This window comes from Polypterus senegalus, chromosome 8, assembly GCF_016835505.1.
Source record: "Polypterus senegalus isolate Bchr_013 chromosome 8, ASM1683550v1, whole genome shotgun sequence".
In the NCBI taxonomy this organism is placed as follows: domain Eukaryota; kingdom Metazoa; phylum Chordata; class Cladistia; order Polypteriformes; family Polypteridae; genus Polypterus; species Polypterus senegalus.
The window spans coordinates 118,232,728-118,251,003 of NC_053161.1; the positions used below are offsets into that span (position 1 = coordinate 118,232,728).

An 18,276-nucleotide genomic window follows, 5' to 3' on the forward strand; every position below is an offset into this window, starting at 1 on the left:
ATCACTAAAGTCAAAACTGTTTGTCTGTACAGACAGGGGTGTCCCACTCAGATTGGGGAGGGACGCAGTGGCTGCAGATTTTTGTTCCAACCGCTTTCTTAAATAGTGGCGAGTTTTTCCTGCTAATTAACAGGAAATTAGCAGCAAAACAATAATAAGTTATAAAACAAGCCAACACATGACCAGCAACATGTATCAGTCACAAAATAAAGAAAGGTGAAGGTCTCAGTAGTGATGATATGCTCAGGTCACCAAAACATTTTGATAGTGCTCTTAGGAAAAAAAGAAAAACAACAGTTTTGGAAATCTCTGCTGCGGCAGAATGACAGCAGCAATGGGCCATGGCATTAAATAACAGGTTTAATTAACAACTTCAATCGAATCCTAATTAGGAAACTGAATGGAGTGAAATTGGCTGAAGTTTGAGCCCCAAGAAGCTAGGGCCTAAGCTCTGGAGAGGACAACAATCCATTACGGCCAGTTTAGAGTTAACCAGTTAACCTCCCTTTGAATGTCTGAGTTTTAAACTGGAATATTCAAAGCAAAATCCATGCAGACATGCATACTTCACACAGACCATGACTGGGCATAGGAATCAAACCTAGAACACAGAAGCAATTAAGCAACAGTGTTGAGCACTGCATTATTATGGCACCCCACCAGTAACAAGTCTGGTTTAAATTTTTTACCGCCGGGGATATTTTAAGCTACTGATCTATAACTGATCCTACTTTTTAAAATCAGTGTAATTTGGAGAAACACAATATTAAACAACGAGTTATATTTTGTCAAATATTAACATAAAAAGCAAAAATATAGTTAGGTCAAATTGTAATCACTTATCAATCATCTCCACATTGTCAATGCTAATTCAATGCTGTGTGAATGTTAATGTGAAGTCTGCAGGTTTCCCCCTTGTACGTGCAGGTCGTCTGCCGTCAATAAACTACCTGCGGATCTATCCGGTTATCGAGTTAATCCATGCTGCCGGGAGTGGCTCCGGCGCCCCCATTTTCGGGTGTTTGTTGTTAAAAAAGGTTAGCCGTCGCTTGCTTACGTCATAAGGCAGCGCGCGGGTTCTCGGTCCATAAGAGGTCTGTCGGTGTGCACAGTTCGCGCGCCCTTTGCCCATTTCCAGTTTAAATTTCCCGGTGTCAACTTGCACCGCTCTTTCTTCCGGGCTCCGTTTCCTGCTTCGGCTACAACCACTGCGAGAGCAGGCGGCTTGTGAGTTGTGGGCTTGGAAGATGAACTTGGGACAACAACTAGCAAGTACGTGACGCAGGGAAACTCGCTTGTTTTTCGCCGGGTCCGATACGAAAGAAAGGGTGAACAATGTCTCAGTGTCCGTGTCCGGAGCCTCTGAGTGCCCAGCAGCTGAAGCGACTCGAAGAGCACAAATACAGCGCGTCGGGCCGATCTCTCTTCGAGCCTCCGCTGCAACTCTACTGGAACTGGCTGGTGCAACAGATTCCTGTTTGGATCGCACCCAACACACTCACCATATCTGGGCTGCTCATTAACATCATCACTACACTCGTGCTGGTATACTACAGCCCCGCCGCGAAGGAGGAGGTGAGTGTCACTGACTCGGGGGAGGACTGACTACTGGAAACTTTGATTTCTTGTTTAACTTCTCAGAGGCCGGGCCCGGTCACTCTGGCATACCGGTTGTAAACATGAGCAGAAAGTCTTCGTCTTTAAAAGCAAAACTTTTTTTTGTGTACGTGGTCAATAGTTTATTTTGGCAACATACTTGTATATTACGTTTTTCACTCAATTTGCACTTCCCACATTTGAGCGGTCATGACGGTTTCAAAGGGGAGACCATCGGGACAAATCGTGCACTTTGCACGGTTTCCTATCTCTTAAAAACATCACTTCAAGTCGAAACTGTTCGATCATTCCCCTTTTGCCTTGTCAGCGAACTTGTCGCAGTGAAGACCTTTGCTTCTCCAGGAATGCGGGGCAGCCGGTTGGTTCAGCCGACTTTTTTTGTGACAGAACGGAAAAAAGCAACACGTTGCCTTTAGAGCTGAGTAAGAGGATTTATTCATTCTGTTCTAAAACAACAATCAATGGAGTATTGTGATTAGTTGCGACGGCTAAATCATGGCACGTTTCCCTATTTTGGGAAATGAAACCAGCCAGCCATTTGAGAACCACGTAATTCCTATGTTTTATACCAGTTTAAAAGTGCATCATATCTTGTAAATTACTATACATGGTCTAAAATATGACTAAACACGCATTTATTTAAATAACGATTTAATACAGAGTGACTTAACAAATTATTGCCCAGTACAGCATATATACTTACACACCATGAGACAACTCATAAGTACATATAAAATGTAATTTATATACATTTTAAGCGTCTAAGTTTTCTTTTAATTTGAGATCATATTTTTCGTTCCTGTTATTGTATTATATTTACATTAATACTACATATTGATACACCATCCATTAATTTTCTGAACCAGTGGTGTCTAAAAGAGGAGCTTCAGAGGCTCCTGATAAATTGTGGTAAGCCCCCAATCTTTTCATCCTTTTTGTACACGTCCCAGCCTCTCTTCAAGAATGCCAAAAAGACTGCCATGCTTTTCCCAGTGGGCTAATACCCATCAAATCTAAGATACACCCCTATTTATACCATTTTAATTTTTGCCGGCAGGATTAAGCGCAAAGCTTGAAGCAACATTAATGCATACTGTAGCTTGAAAAAGAAAATGGGTAAAGTTAATGAGACCTGAGTGAATCCATTCATTTGTCTTGTCCTGGGTTAACCCATTTAAGGGTCATAGGACTTTGACCCTGTCTTGGTAGAATTGGGTGCAAGGCAGGAACCAGTGTTAGATAATGTGGGACGTGCTGTCTGGGCTAGTTTAAAATTTGCCAGTTACCCTAACTGACATCTCTTTGGCATCTGCAAAGAAAAAAACCAAAACACAGAGAAAAATCATACGGAGACAAAACCAGAACATGAAAACTCCATACAGACAATGGCTTGAATCCTATCGGGGAAACTGTGAAGCAGCAGCACCAACAGCTGTGACCATCTTCATTGTTAGTCCACCTGAAGTCAATTTAGTGTTTTAAAATATTTGGTGATGTGTAGCAAATTTCAATTATGTTTTTATTTTTGCCTTATTTAAAGATGCAAAGCTGTTTGTATTCTTCTGGGGTATTCCTGGTTTATCTCATAGATAGATATTATTTTGTTTCTTGGTGAGGGTGAATGTTTTTACAAAGGCTTGAAAAAATAAATAGAACAGCTACCCCCTCCCAATATACACCAAGATTGCTCAAAAAGAAGAAAAACTTCTGGCTTAGTTTAAGATGAAAAGAACAGTCACAGGGAGGCATAATGATGAAACCCCAGTAACACTTCTGCTCAGTGATGTGTTGGATTTGTAACATTTCTTATTTGAACCCATGCTCTTTTCCATGTAATGGTATGTGATTATCTTGAAGTAACTCAAGAGTGACAAAATATAAAAAAAAATGTGTGGAAGACTCTGTATGGTGGCTAAAAGTCACAGACATTGTTCCAGTGTAAAGTAAACTAATCAGTTGAATATTATCGCAACCTTGCTTTTTTTGTTTCTTAATTTATAGGAAATGACCAAAGAATTTTTTTTTTCTTAACTTTAATAGTGCTTTTTCTTTGTCTCAAGATAACATATTACATCATTTGAAAAAGTATATGTTTACAACACACTGCAAACTTCAAAACAGGTCTCAGCTTTTGGTGCATGCAGTGTTTTAACGAAACATGAATTGTAGCTGTGGACTGTCTAAAATCAAAGGGCATCAGAAACAAGATATGTTGGAGACTTTGAGCTCAGTTCAACATGGTTTATTCTTATTAAGCACATTTCTCCTTATGAGGGCAGCCCTTTAATTATAACAAGAGAAAATGCATACAACAAGCAAAAAAGCAATGTTGAAGCAAACAAAGTTCATAGTAGATGAGTAGATACCATATTAATGTATGGTGTGTGGTGTTTTTTTTTTTAAAGCTCAAGGCAGGCTTCATTTTGATAAAAAGGTCAAGCAATAATTAAATTATGAAAATGTGTGTTTTTTGGTTTTTTTTTTTTGGAAGATCAAAAGACATGGAAAAACTGCACACTCCCTGGATTTGTTACTCTATAGTGCGATGGGTAAATAATTGCCGTTCTGTTACCTTGTATTGTGTGTGTGTGTGTGTGTGTATATGTGCATCCACAATAGATGTCCAGGGTAAATAGCCGCTGGAATATTTAAACATTGGTAGATAAGTGCAGTTGGGATGGTTGAGATATTAAGGGTAAAGATATGTTTTAACAGATAAATTGGGCAAGCTAGGGAGGAAAACTTCACACAGTATGTGCTATTTATTGTGTGAAAATCGCCGCTCATATGAACTTGTAGCAAGCTATTCTTATGGATTACCCAGGTAATCATTAAGAAATTTAGTACAGTTTCAGGTGTTCCAAGCAGATTGTGTGCTACAATATACTGTAGAAGATTACATAAATGTTAAGCTTCACTGCCAAGGCACATCTTTCTAAGCTGGGTTACATGAAAAGCAGGTGTTTTAGACCCTTGCACACCAAGCTTCACTTAGGCAATGTTGACAGAGTATTTTTCTTTTCAGATGTGGAAATATATGGCTATATGTCATTTATTAATATATTACATTTCAGTGTTTCCTCTAATATTAGAATATGTTCATGGGCTGCCCAGCTGTGATGTTGCCAAGGAAAAGGGGCATGGGGGTTAAAGAAATTGTGGCTTCCAGTCTTGAATCAAGCTTAATTAATTTATTAAATAGCAGTGAATTTTTCCTATTCTTATTGCAGTGGTCTTTACAAAGATTGGTTCTCTGAAAGACCCTCTTCTTGCACTACATGCCCGGTGCAATATACAGCTCAGAAGAGTAAAAACTGAAATTGGTGGGCAGCTCCCGTGACTGGAGAGTGGCGAAAGTTTAGTTTGTGTCTTTAAATGTGACATGCCTTCTGTCTAAAACCTCTTGCATGATTTTTTTTTTTTTTTTTTTTAATCTAAATCTGATGCTGCAGTAACATGAGCCATCCCAAACAAATCCATTAGTGAAGTTCTCATCCCCTTTTAATAAGTTAGCTTGAAATGGAAAGTAAAACAGTGTCCTGACTTTCTCCTTATAAAATGTCATTCAGGTAAGTTTATGTACCTTTTTGTGAATGTGGCTCAATTAACTTTTGTGGTTTTTTTATGAAAAGATGTTTTTTCACATTTAATTATTTATTCCTGCTTTTATCTGCTCATTGGTGCCACCTCTCTGAGGGACCTCCCACTGTCTTTCCAGTCAAAAAAAAAATACCTTGCGAAATCACTACATTTTACTCAACCCAAATGGTGTTTTTTTTTTTTTTTTAATTTCTCCCATGAAATTTGAGGACATTTGTATGATCTAATAAAACTGGCAAATGTAAAAATATTTGTAATTGGTGTTAACAATTCCAAATTGTACATCTCTAGTTATACCTCTGTTAATCTGTTATTTGAGTGTTAATCTTTTCCACTGGCAGGTAGTAACAGTAAGAAATAAAGGTGGATCAATACTGATTTTTGACAAAATAGTTATCTGGTTCCATATATTTCCTATTAATTTAAATTTAACAATTCAAATCAAGATAATAACTTTTTTTTTTTTTTGGTTGGGAAATTAATGAAACATTAGTGTGCCAGAGCGGATGTGCTTTTTCTTCTTTAAGGCTAATTTGTTCCTTTCACTTCCAAGATGCTTATACTGCACCTGTGTGCTTTGTAAAATATAATGAAAGTGAGCTTCCCTCTAGGAAATTTTTCCTGAGTGTTGTGCATCCAGTGGCACAAGCTAAGTTGTAGCTTGCAGCTCTGACTCTACCCTATCTATTTTCAGTTAAATTAGATTTGTTAGGAATGATGTGTTGGTCTTGAAGTTGTGTGTGTGTGTGTGTGTGTGTGTGTGTATGTATGGGTTTTTTGTTTTTATTTTTTGGCCATTCAGCTCATGGATTCATTTCACCCAACCAATATGACCAAGCCCCTATTCTATCCCAGTCTCTCTGTGCTGATGATTTAGTTAATTCAACATTATCTGCCCCTCCACCTAGCTTCATACCATCTGCACAGATAATCTGTTGATTATTTATAATCTTATCACAATCCGTTATGTCTATTAAAAGAGTAGTGACCCCAGCACTGAACTTTTGAGGAATGCCAGTTTTAAAACCCCTAACTGATATTTCTGAAAATTTCTATAGTTCATGAGCACACGGTATACCTCAATCTGAACATCAGAGGGAATATTACAAATTAAAACAGAGTGATACATTATATTTAACACACTGTCCACCAACAGCAGGCTAACGTTTCTTTCTTTTAAAAGTTTTAATCTTTGAAATATGACAAAACTTTTTTTTTCCTACAAATGCCTTCATGTCAGACTCTTATATTAATAATTACGTCAAAAAGGGGGACATTGCAGATGTATATTAATACAGAAATGCTTGTAAATTGGTACATCTATGAGACTTCCTCAAACCTGAAGGGTACCATTAGGGTTGTCTTAACAAATAAAAAAATAGTTGTACCTTATCTTAAGACCTTAACTGGTGTAGCTGGAAATTAAAATGTCACGCCATCAATGCTATGGTACATAAAGTTATACTTTACAAAAAATGCATTTGGTATGTTGCAAATTGTTGATGGGGCTTTACCTAGAAAGCACGTTTATTTACTTACACTGAACTATTGATAGACATATATTTGAAAAGGTGAGTGCAGAAGCAAGGTAAGTTACTTGTTCAAACATGCATGCAGCTGATATACTGTGTTATTCATGTCTGGTATGAAACTGAAAATGAAACAACAATCCTCATCACCATGTCACAACATATCACCAACACCAGACAGTTGACATCTTTGCGTGTTTCAAGGTTACATTTATTTTGTCATGCAATGAGCAAAATATCCAGTGTTGAAAGAGCATAATACGATCCGACTGATCTCTGGCCAGCCACTTTGTATATCACTAGTAAGACAACATTCCGTACTACTGACTGAAGCATTCAGGTTGGTAGCAAGACATGAAGAAAATGTGGTCATGTTTAGTTCTGCCTTGACATGTGAAAGCATCCCAGCTAATGTATTTGTTTAACATCTGTCTGGCTTTAAAAGTTTTGGAGTGTACAATATTTACATAATGTGACCAGGGGTGGTCATTTGTAGTGGTAATAATAATATTGCTGTAAAAAGAAAATGCTAGAGTTATTGGTTCAGTTATACTGTCTCATAGATTATTTTTCTCTAAAGAAATGGATGAATAATAATGTTCAATTCTTATGCTACCAATATTTCACTTATTGTATATTTGGCATAACCAAAGGGGACTTACAGGACCAGGATAAAGTACAGGTTAAGTGACTTGCTCGAGGTGAAATAGTGAGACTGAAATAATGATTATTACAGTATGGTAATCTTGTGTTGTAAAGGTGTTAGATTAGTGAAAACCCTGCATATGGTGTTAAAAATAATGAACACTTTTTTTTTTTTCTGTCTGCGATCTTGTATTACTGTCATTAACACTGGAATTACCAGAGCCTACAAAACTCGTAGATCCGGCCCACCTTAAATCCCATCACACCTCTTCACCAGTGTCCTTTGTCCCGTAAATATGCTGATAAAGACCAGCTGCAAGCAGCCGGCTATTCCATCCTCCCACCGACTTGGAACATGCTCGAACCTCTCCCAGCTCATGCCTTGATTGATTACCTGGGAGTGAAGTGGAGTTAAGAGTGGAAATAATAGATCGTTATTTGGAACACGCGCATTTCATGTGTGTTCCGTTTCTACAGTAATCTGTGTAAACACATTGTTAAAACAGAAACTTTTTCATATTTTAGTAATGTTACAAAATGTAGGCATAAACTATAGAATGTGCAAGTTTTTATTTAATCCAATACTTGAGAATTTTTTTCTTGATTCACATTTACTTACTCTTTCTAATAAGTAGGAGATTAAAATACTATTTGTTGTGCATTATTGATTAAATTTTTTGAAAGAAGGTTTGAGTGGTGAGAATGCATTTGCTTTAGAGAGGGGTGGATGATTATCTTCTTGCCCAATGTTTGTCTCAAAAACCACTCGCAACAAATTTTTATATGAAAATTGCAGTTTTAAGGACTGTCATTGGTACTACAGTATATAATTTTGACACTCCATTTTGTTAAACTTTTTCCTTAACAAAGTCACTGTGTGTGACTGATTATAGGTCACATTGATTCCAAAATATGCATTGTATCATCTGTGTAGCACAAGGATGAGGCTGATTTTGTTAACCATTCCATTAGGAATGCTCCAATCTAAATTAGCCCACTGATTTAAATCAGTCAATTGTCACTAAACAAAAAAAAATATCTATGATCAGTAAGTTGGCTGATTACAAAAGCCAATTGTTTCAGTCCTTGCTTTTCCAAGCTTTACAGTAATTTTAGTTGTTGTGCTCCTTTATGCAAGATATTACGGTAGTTGAGCCATTTGCATGGGTGGAGAGTCCCACGCCAAGCTTCTTCAGACACTTCTGTGTCGTCTTCTTGGTCATTCTCTCCAGCCCCTCCGTTGTCTGCCTCAATAGGCCGATCACCTGTAATAAAGACTATATACAGGTTGGAGAACCCAGAGAACAGCCAACACCAGGTCATTTTAATTCGGCTGGCAGTGGACTCTAGCGCTGCTAGTCTTTATCCACCGGCTAATAGCCATTTCTTCTGTGCAACTCCTGCAGAGGCTCTGTCTGGTGTCCTTTGGGCTCGGGGTGGACGTTTGTTGACCCTGCCTGTAGCCAATTATCGGTAGGGTTCCGACACACCCCATCCAATCTCTTATCTGCTACGGGGAGGGTGGTCCACCTCCCCCTCCTCCCTTTGATTGGCCCCAATAGGTAAATGAGACTCAAGGTGATCTTCCTCCTGCCTGTGATTTCTGGCGAGAAGTGGGCCCGGTCTTCATTAGCCAATTCCTCCGAGCTCACCCTGCCATTGTCCCATGAGTCTGTGTGCTTTAGCCACAAACGTGGATCTGAGCTGTCTCCTGTAAAGAAGGTATAGGGTACAGACCGATAACCTTCCCTGGGCGAGCTGCCCTGGCCCCAACACCTACCTCTCGGATCCAGTCATCTGGAGTTTGTTTCTTCCAGGTGGCCTCTGTTGCTAGCACGCTGATCTGGGCATCACCGATGACAGCTTGCATCTGGCCTTTTGGCCTTACCTGGCCGCCTTCCCCATTGCCTTCTGACGTCCCAGGGAAGGCCATGCCATTTGGGTGCTCTCTTTTCTTCTCTCAGACCTTCTTTCCAGCTGGTGTCCCAGCCGTGTAATGGCCGAGGCCGCCCATCACAAATGATTAAAACCTTGAAATGAATGTATATTTACATTTAAGCAGCGTTTAATTGCCAATAGCAATTAATTGATTGTGTGAGAAATACCTTTTTTTTTTTTTTGTTAAGAGAAATGGAGAAAACTACTTTTTTCTTTTTTTTTTTTTTTTTGCGCTTGTAAGGTACATTACAGAAAAAAAATGAACAATATGATCGCTTGTAATTATCTTTTGTGCTATATGTGTTTTAGATACTTTTGTACGTATTTCATTAAAGTATGTTATTTTAGTATCTTATGGTTTCTGAACAAAAAGCCTATAGAATTTCATTTTGTTATTAAAAATGAACAGTTAACACTTGTGATCATGCAGGATCTTTAGTGTAAAGGTGTGTTTTTTAATTCACATTTGGCTGCACAGCCCTATTTTCAGCAGCATTTCCCTTAGTTTCCTAATGGACTCCATTAGTTTATTCTTAATTAGTCCTGTGTTAATTGTAATTGGTTATTAGAGAAACCTTTTCTAATTGCAATAGCACCACTGAAACCTATTATCCTGTTTACTTGTCTTGTATGGTACTGCAAGTTCTGAAAGTTCAGTTCTGGGTTCAAAAATGGCCAAAATGAAACCTCTTCTCAACCCCCCATAATGAAGGCATGCCATGTGACAGATGGTCAAGGAACTGAAGATTTCTGTTACTGTCTTTAAAGAAGAAGGAGATCTAAATATGACCAGACTAGGAAATTGCTTTAGGGGAGAAGGACATCGGAGTGTGTAGTGTGAGAAACAAACACGTCACTGGTCCTCCGTTGTCTTCCTCACTAAGTACACACCAAATACCAGTGTCTTCCGCAACAAAGAAAATATGACCCTGGAATCCTGAGTATAATATGCTTTGCCAATCAGTAACATGAAATTGGTAATCAGTATTGGCCTAAAAAAAAAAAAAAAACCCCTGACCGGAGCATCCCTGCATTTCATGTTAAGAGAGCTGAAATATTAACTGAAACATTGTGTGAAATAAACTTCATCAACATCATAGGAACTCTGCTGTGTATCCCCTTCAACAATTCACAGTGAAGTCTTTAAGACTGAATGCTGCAGTGCTTTTAAGGGGCTATGTCGATCAAGATTACCAGGCAGCCCGTCCGTAATTTCAGTCATATTGTAATCCTGTATACTGTGTTTGGCTAACGTTTTCTCTGGGGAAGGAAATTCCCTAGAACATACATATGTTCATTACATGCAATTCATGGTTATGTCATTGATTAATACATCTGTTGTGAAGTAAGGGTAAGGGTGAAGTAGGAATTCACTAGTAAATGTGCATCTGCATTTTCCTGTATTCTAGTGTCATTTAACAGTTCATCCTGATAATGGTGCTTTATGAAATAAGACCTAATGTGGCGATTCTTTTAAATATCATTAGGTCTGTTCATACTGGGTTATGAATAAATTTTAATATCTGCCTTGTTGAAGGTTTTATGGTGGGATTCTGTGTAATGCCTATATGAAATGTCTGTTCTAATCTTGTCTTTTGATTAACCAGATGATGAGATCTGGAAGGTTGTTGCTGTTACTTTGCCTTTTTATTTAAAGTACATGGAACAATTCTGTTCCTTTTTTCCTTTTCTTATTTTTCTTAGAGGTTTCTAACTTTCTCTGTGTGGTGCAGAATTTATTGCTGAGAAGAGTTTTCCTAGACCAATTTCATGGGAACCATCCTTTTTAGAAAGATGAGGAGAGAGATATTTACAACTAGAGCAACTCGCATGATAGTTTGAAAACCCAGTTGCTGGTATATCCTGTAAGGATGTCTTGAGAGTGCAGCAAGCAGGACTAGGGCAGTGTTGCCATTTTTAAGGCAGGCAGAAAAGAAGCTGTTCGGAGTCTGAACATTTCTGGGACAACAGTAGACACTAGAGGAAGCTCTACTCTATGTTCCTGTTGTGCAACAAAGAGCTGCCCTGTCTTGGCCTTGGTTAGAATTAAAGACTAAAACTGTGGTTTTAAAACTGCATCAGTCCGTGAATGAATTGCGTCAAGAGTTGGGAGAAGAGTTGTAACAAGTTTTCACTGGTGGGAGGAGAAGCAAGGGTTCAATACTTAACCAAATGAACGAGCTAACCCTTCTGACATTCTGGTTGTTCTAGTCTTTTTATAGTTAAATTATATTGGGAGGGGGCTTTGTCATTTTTAACATTTGATTTGTAATTTGTGTTTTCTCCATTCCCCCACTCGTGTGACATTTTTATAACCATATTTGTATAAATTTGTCTTTGCTATCTGCATGCTTGATGTAGAAAGCAAGTTCAAAGTAAATGGATAGATTGATGGATTAATTAATTTTGTAGGGTCACTCTTTTCAATGGTTTGTACCTGTGGCTTTGAAATAGTGTTTAAACCAGCATTGCAGCATGATTTTGGTATATTCTTTATTATGGAGTGCATGAGGCAATAGTAATTTAAGTAAACAATAGTAAAGTTCATTTATATGTAAATATGCTGAACTTTAGGGAAGAATACTTTAGGGTCATTGCCCTCTGAGATGCATTTAACTTTTCAATATTCCATTTCCATTTTAATGCAGAAGGGGAATAAGCATCCAGGCAGAAAAATAATTGCTGGGGACTTCACTGAAAACATCTATACATAAGATGATGGAAAAAGATTGTTTTAACAGTGTGCAGTAAGGCCCAACTGAGAATATTGGTGCTCCAATATGTTGACTCATAGTGATGTATCCCAGAGGTTTATTCTTATTATTGAGCTTTTCTCAAAAGACAGGACCAGGGCAATTTTAAGGATTTATAAAAACGAAACAGAAAATGGAAAAATAACTTATGTATGTATATATGTATATGTATGTACACACACACACAGTATATCTGTGTGTATATGTGTATAGATAGAGATATAGAGAGATAGATATGTATGTATGTATATAAACTGCTCAAAAAAATTAAAGGAACACTTTGAAAACACATCAGATCTCAATGGGAAAAAGAAATCCTCCTGGATATCTATACTGATATAGACTGGGTAATGTGTTAGGAACGAAAGGATGCCACATCGTTTGATGGAAATGAAAATGATCAACCTACAGAGCCCTGAATTCAAAGACGCCCCAAAAATCAGAGTAAAAAAATTATGTGGCAGGCTAGTCCATTTTGCCAAAATTTAATTGCAGCAACTCAAAATTGTACGCAGCACTTTGTATGGCCCCTGTGTTCTTGTACACATGCCTGACAACATCGGTGCATGCTTCTAATGAGATGACAGATGGTGTTGTGGGGGATCTCCTCCCAGATCTGGACCAGGGCATCACTGAGCTCCTGGACAGTCTGAGGTGCAACCTGGTGGCATTGGATGGACCAAAACATAATGTCCCAGAGGTGTTCTATTGGATTTAGGTCAGGAAAGTGTGGTGGCCAGTCAATGGTATCAATTCCTTCATCCTCCAGGAACTGCCTGCATACTCTCACCACATGAGGCCAGGAATTGTCATGTACCAGGAGCCACTGTACCAGCGTAGGGTCTGACAATGGGTCCAAGGATTTCATCCTGATACCTAATGGCAGCCAAGGTGCCTTTGTCAAGCCTGTAGCGGTCTGTGTGACCCTCCATGGATATGCCTCCCCAGACAATCATTAACCCACCACCAAACTGCTCATGCTGAATGATGTTACAGGCAGCATAATGTTCTCCATGGCTTCTCCAGACCCTTTCACTTCTGTCACGTGCTCAGGGTGAACCTGCTCTCATCTGTAAAAAGCACAGGGCACCAGTGGTGCATCTGGCAATTCTAGTATTCTATGGCGAATGCCAATCGAGCTGCATGCTGCTGGGCAGTGAGCTCAGGGCCCATTAGAGGACATGGGGCCCTTGGGTCACCCTCATGAAGTCTTTCTGGTTGTTTGGTCAGAGATATTCACACCAGTGGCGTGCTGGAGGTCATTTTGTAGGGCTCTGGCAATGCTCATCCTGTTCCTCCTTGCCCAAAGGAGCAGATACTGGACCTTCTATGGCGCACTCCAGCTCTCCTAGAGTAACTGCTTGTCTCGTAGAATTTCCTCCATGCCCTTGAGACTGTGCAGGGAGACACCGCAAACCTTCTGGCAATGACACGTATTGATGTGCCATCCTGGAGAAGTTGGACTACCTGTGCAACCTCTGTAGGGTCCAGGTATCGCCTCATGCTACCAGTAGTGACACTGACTGTAGCCAAATGCAAAACTAGTGAAGAAACAGTCAGAAAAGATGAGGAGGGAACCTGTTAAACCATTCCTGTTTTGGGGGTCATCTCGTTGTTGCCCCTCTAGTGCATCTGTTGTTAATTTCATTAACACCACAGCAGCTGAAACTGATTAACAACCCCCTCTGCTACTTAACTGACCAGATTAATATCCCATAAGTTTCATTGACTTTATGCTATACTCTGATTAAAAAGTATTCCTTTAATTCTTTTGAGCAGTATATATATGTATAGATATATAGATGGTGGACTGACAGTACAATTCTTAAGACATTATCTACACTACATTGATTAACCTAAAACATTACTAGAACAGTCATTTCACTAATGAATTGCTCAGAATCCCACAATTAAACCTTCTCCAGCATAGCCAGTGTGAAGAGACCTAATTAAATTTGAATAATTGACACACATTTAGTCTTTAGAATGCATTATTAAACACCATAGAGAGGAAAACAATTTATAAAAGAATATAAAGTGTTTCACATTTGCTAGTGAATTTCTTTGAAGAACTGTACTTCATGTAACCTGACCACATAACCAAGAATTCACTTTAATTACCATAGCCCTCTAGAGGCAGCATCCAATCCTGAAGAAACTGAATTGATTTTAAATCACTGAATTTTCAGACAAGACACACTGTTGCTGAGTTGTCTATAGTATGTGTTTGTTTACTTCACACAGTTCTCTTGTTTGCATTTCAGCATATGAACCCCCACCAGCCCCTTAAAAACATCAACGTTTTTAAAGAATTTAGATTTTATCTTAAATGTGTCTAGGAAATGAGAGTGACTACTTTTTCATAAAATGTGCACATTTTTGGTCATTTGCTTAAGACAGGTTTTTGAGGATGGAGTTGACCATCTCTTCTGGAACATTTCCATCTTTGACAATCTCTTGGATCAGACCAGCCAAGAAACAGTTTGTGCTGCATAGATCCTAACTAAATAACACGAAGGAAGGCTTTGCTTATGTGTTTGAGCCATCTTGCTATTTTTAGGAGTAATGTCTTGTCTGAGACTTTAATTCTATTACTCCCTGACATTGCACCTTGTGACTGCACTGCTTAGGGCTTAAGGACAGCTCTGTAAACCTAATTAGTGCATCATGGAGTTGTGTGCCAGATGGTAACTTAAGTAATGCCTTTGATTACTTTAATTTTTTACCTTCTTTGAAATAACTAGTTTCAGGTATAGAAACAGTAAAATAAGAGAGACCAACTTAAGATAATTCCTTAATCCTTTTGTCTCCAGAATGAAGCTTGTTCTTGTATACTGAATGCTAATTAGTGCTGGATATTTGACAATGCATTACTACTTTTTTTTTTTTGCATGAGCTAAGTTTTCCTCCTCATAAGTGGTGGTGTTTCTGTATGTTTTAGGACAACACAGCTTGCTTTTTACTTATGAAATGCATTAAATTGATCTCTGATTACTTAACTGGGCCTGTGGTTTCCCTGTCTCTCTGTGCCTTTGGGTTAGAAGAGTCGGACAATTTTGCATTTGTATCTCCTTTTCCTGGTGAGGTTTGCACTGGCAACATTCTAAGCTGGACAGGCCAAGAATGTTCAGATCCTCCTAGGAATTCCCAAGGTGTTCCCAAGCCAGACAAGTTAGCAAAATGCTCCAGTGTGGTCAGAGGTTTCTCATTGTGCGCTGTTCCTGGTATACCAGATTGGTAGGTAATGAGGATATCCCTCGGAAGTGCCCTAACAATCTTGACTGGCTCTTCTCAGTTAAGAGAAGCAGCATTGAAACTCTCATTCCACCAGCTATGATTGGTGCTGTGTTTGATAGAGGAAAAAAAAACTTTAATTTTCTCTTGCACAGCTTGTGGTGATGTTTTCTTTGTGATATGGCATGTTATCCTGCTGGAAATTTTAATGTGGAAATGGGTAGGCCATGGTCATCAAAGGATACAAATGGTCAGAACACTTAAATGTATCTTGGCATTCATTCGATGCACAATTAATATATTTCATAATATTTAGAAGTGACATATTTGACTGAAGACCTCCCTGTGAGTTACCTAGCAGCAGATGGTATTTGTTCCATCTCTCACAATTCTAAAAATACATTTTTCAACAATATAAGAAGCGTTGTTGAAGGTCCTCTTGCAAAGAAAGTATTATAACTGGACAAAGACTACACATTTTTCATGAAGGAATTCCTTTATGATTACGAAGTATGTTTTATCTATCTTCTGCCTGCATGTTAACAACTTCAGCTAACCTATCTGTTTATGTTTGTTATATTTTGACAGATGTAAAGTATTATAGAATAAACTAGGTAAATTAAATTATATATAGCGGAATACCCGTGCTTCGCAGAGAAGTAGTGTGTTAAAGAAGTTATGAAAAAGAAAAGGAAACATTTTAATAATAACGTAACATGATTGACAATGTAATTGTTATATATATAATGTAAAGTGTTATATATATATATATATATATATATATACACATACATACATACATACATACATACATACATTGATTTTCTGAATATGTAAAGTCAGCGTCGGAATATATAAAGCACTGACTTTATATATTTAAGTTTTTACTTTATATATTGTAGCGCTTACTTTATATATTCAGAAATATTCCAACACTGTCTTTATATACTCAGGTTTTGACTTTATATATTTGGGAATGACTTTATATATTCAAGTTTTGACTTTATTTATTCCAACAGTGACTTTATATAATCAAGGTTTGACTTTATATATTCGGGAATGACTTTATGTATAAAACTTTTGACTTTATGTAGTTAAATTTAGTCATAATTGCATAACTTTTTCTTTGGGAGGGGAGATGATGACGTGAATCCCCCACCCGCCTTAACGGTCAATCCCCAACAAAGAGAGTCTCTTGGAATTTGCATAAGCACAGCCCTTCACCAGCAATTTTAACTTACTTACAAAGTGATCAAAACTCTCGTTTATATCCTGCGTCCTCTCATTAAACTTGTATCCCGCATTAGCCGTGGGCATGACAAACGCCAGCAGCAGTCTGTCTATGAACTTAATTTAAACTTTAGGTTTACACCGTGCTTTGTTTTCGAAGTAGCTGCACTCATGAATATGCTTGTATGTGTCAGTCGCTCGCTTCTTATTGTTTCGCTGCCTTCTTAATTGTATAATGCATGTTTTCTTCAGTGCTTTTTGAAGCTCTTCCTTGTTTTCTACGTACTGCGTTGACAGTCCATTCACGTGATTACGTGGGAGGCGTGATGATGTCACACGGCAATCGAGCTCAACTCCATTACAGTATATGGAGAAAAATAGCTTCCAGTTATGACCATTACGCGTAGAATTTCGAAATGAAACCTGCCCAACTTTTGTAAAGAAGCTGTAAAGAATGAGCCTGCCAAATTTCAGCCTTCCACCTACACGGGAAGTTTGAGAATTAGTAGTGAGTGAGTGAGTGACTGAGTCACTGACTCAGTTAGTCAGTGAGTGAGGGCTTTGCCTTTTATTAGTATAGATAACCATACAAACATATGGTTTCTACTTCGCGGATTTTCACCTATCGCGGGGGGTCTGGAATGCAACCCCTGCGATCGAGGAGGGATTACTGTATAGCAGTTTTTTTCCTATAAAGATAAGAGAGCCCAAACTGTGGTTGAAAATGAGAGCTATCAACAAATGATCCAGGTTTTTGAACTATGGCATGCTATACCAACCAGAAAGCAATTGAGTGAAGTTATTATATTTATACTTAATGAAGATCTTAAGCAAAGCATCGTCCTGTCTCTCAGACCATTGGAGAGAGCAGGTCTAACTTGCAACAGTGGAACATCCAAAGCATTAAATTCGTACATGACAATCACACATTAAAAATGACTGGACACCTGTGACGGATGTGTTGCAGACCAGCGTGCGGCATGCCAGTCGCACTGAGATCATCCTTGCTTTCTATATACAGTGGTGCTGAAATGAATCACTGTTGTTCCAAAAAACTTTCTAGCATTTCCAAAGCACTGTTCCATTGCATGACCACAACAATCACAAGTTTGCGTTTTGCTGAGTCCCACAAACATTGCTTCTTTTTAAGAATGTGGCTAGCTGTACTGCTACAGTGGAAAAAGTGCCTTACCTGCAAAAGCAAGCAGGCAATTGTTGTAATGCAGGCTGCTCTGAAAATTCCAAAAGTGAGCTGACTTGAAGTAGCTCCATAATAGTTAAGTCTTTTTTTTTCTGTTCCAGACAGAAAGGAAGCAAATGAAGATATGTGTAACATGTAGTATTATAGAAAGACACACGTCTTCCCACTATATTTTTTAATTCCAACTAATTCAAGATTCTAAATGTATGATAGGGGAATAATTTTGGTTAACAGTTTAGTTGAAGGTTGCCTACATGGAGGTTCATAACACACTAATAGATTATTAAATAACATTTTATTTAAAAAGCAATATTTGATTATTTTATATTATTTGCAAGATATGTTTTATAAAGTAAATGCTATTGCATTGTATTAAAACAAGGATTGTTATATATATATATATATATATATATATATATATATATATATATATATATATATATATATATATATATATATATATATATATATATATATATATAGCAATTCTATCTTGTTCCACATCTTCCAAATACCGATGTTAACTGTT

General features: G+C 38.0%; 1 protein-coding gene across 1 annotated transcript in view; it reads left to right on the forward strand.

Annotated features, from left to right (window-relative positions):
- The first annotated feature begins 1,073 nt into the window (after positions 1 to 1,073).
- The window catches only part of chpt1 (choline phosphotransferase 1), a 49,508-nt gene continuing 32,305 nt past the window's right edge, over positions 1,074 to 18,276 (forward strand). The window contains exon 1 of the mRNA XM_039761704.1: positions 1,074 to 1,575. Within this exon, the coding sequence (XP_039617638.1) occupies positions 1,336 to 1,575 (240 nt within the window). The 5' untranslated portion in view covers positions 1,074 to 1,335. The remainder of the gene's footprint in view (positions 1,576 to 18,276) is intronic.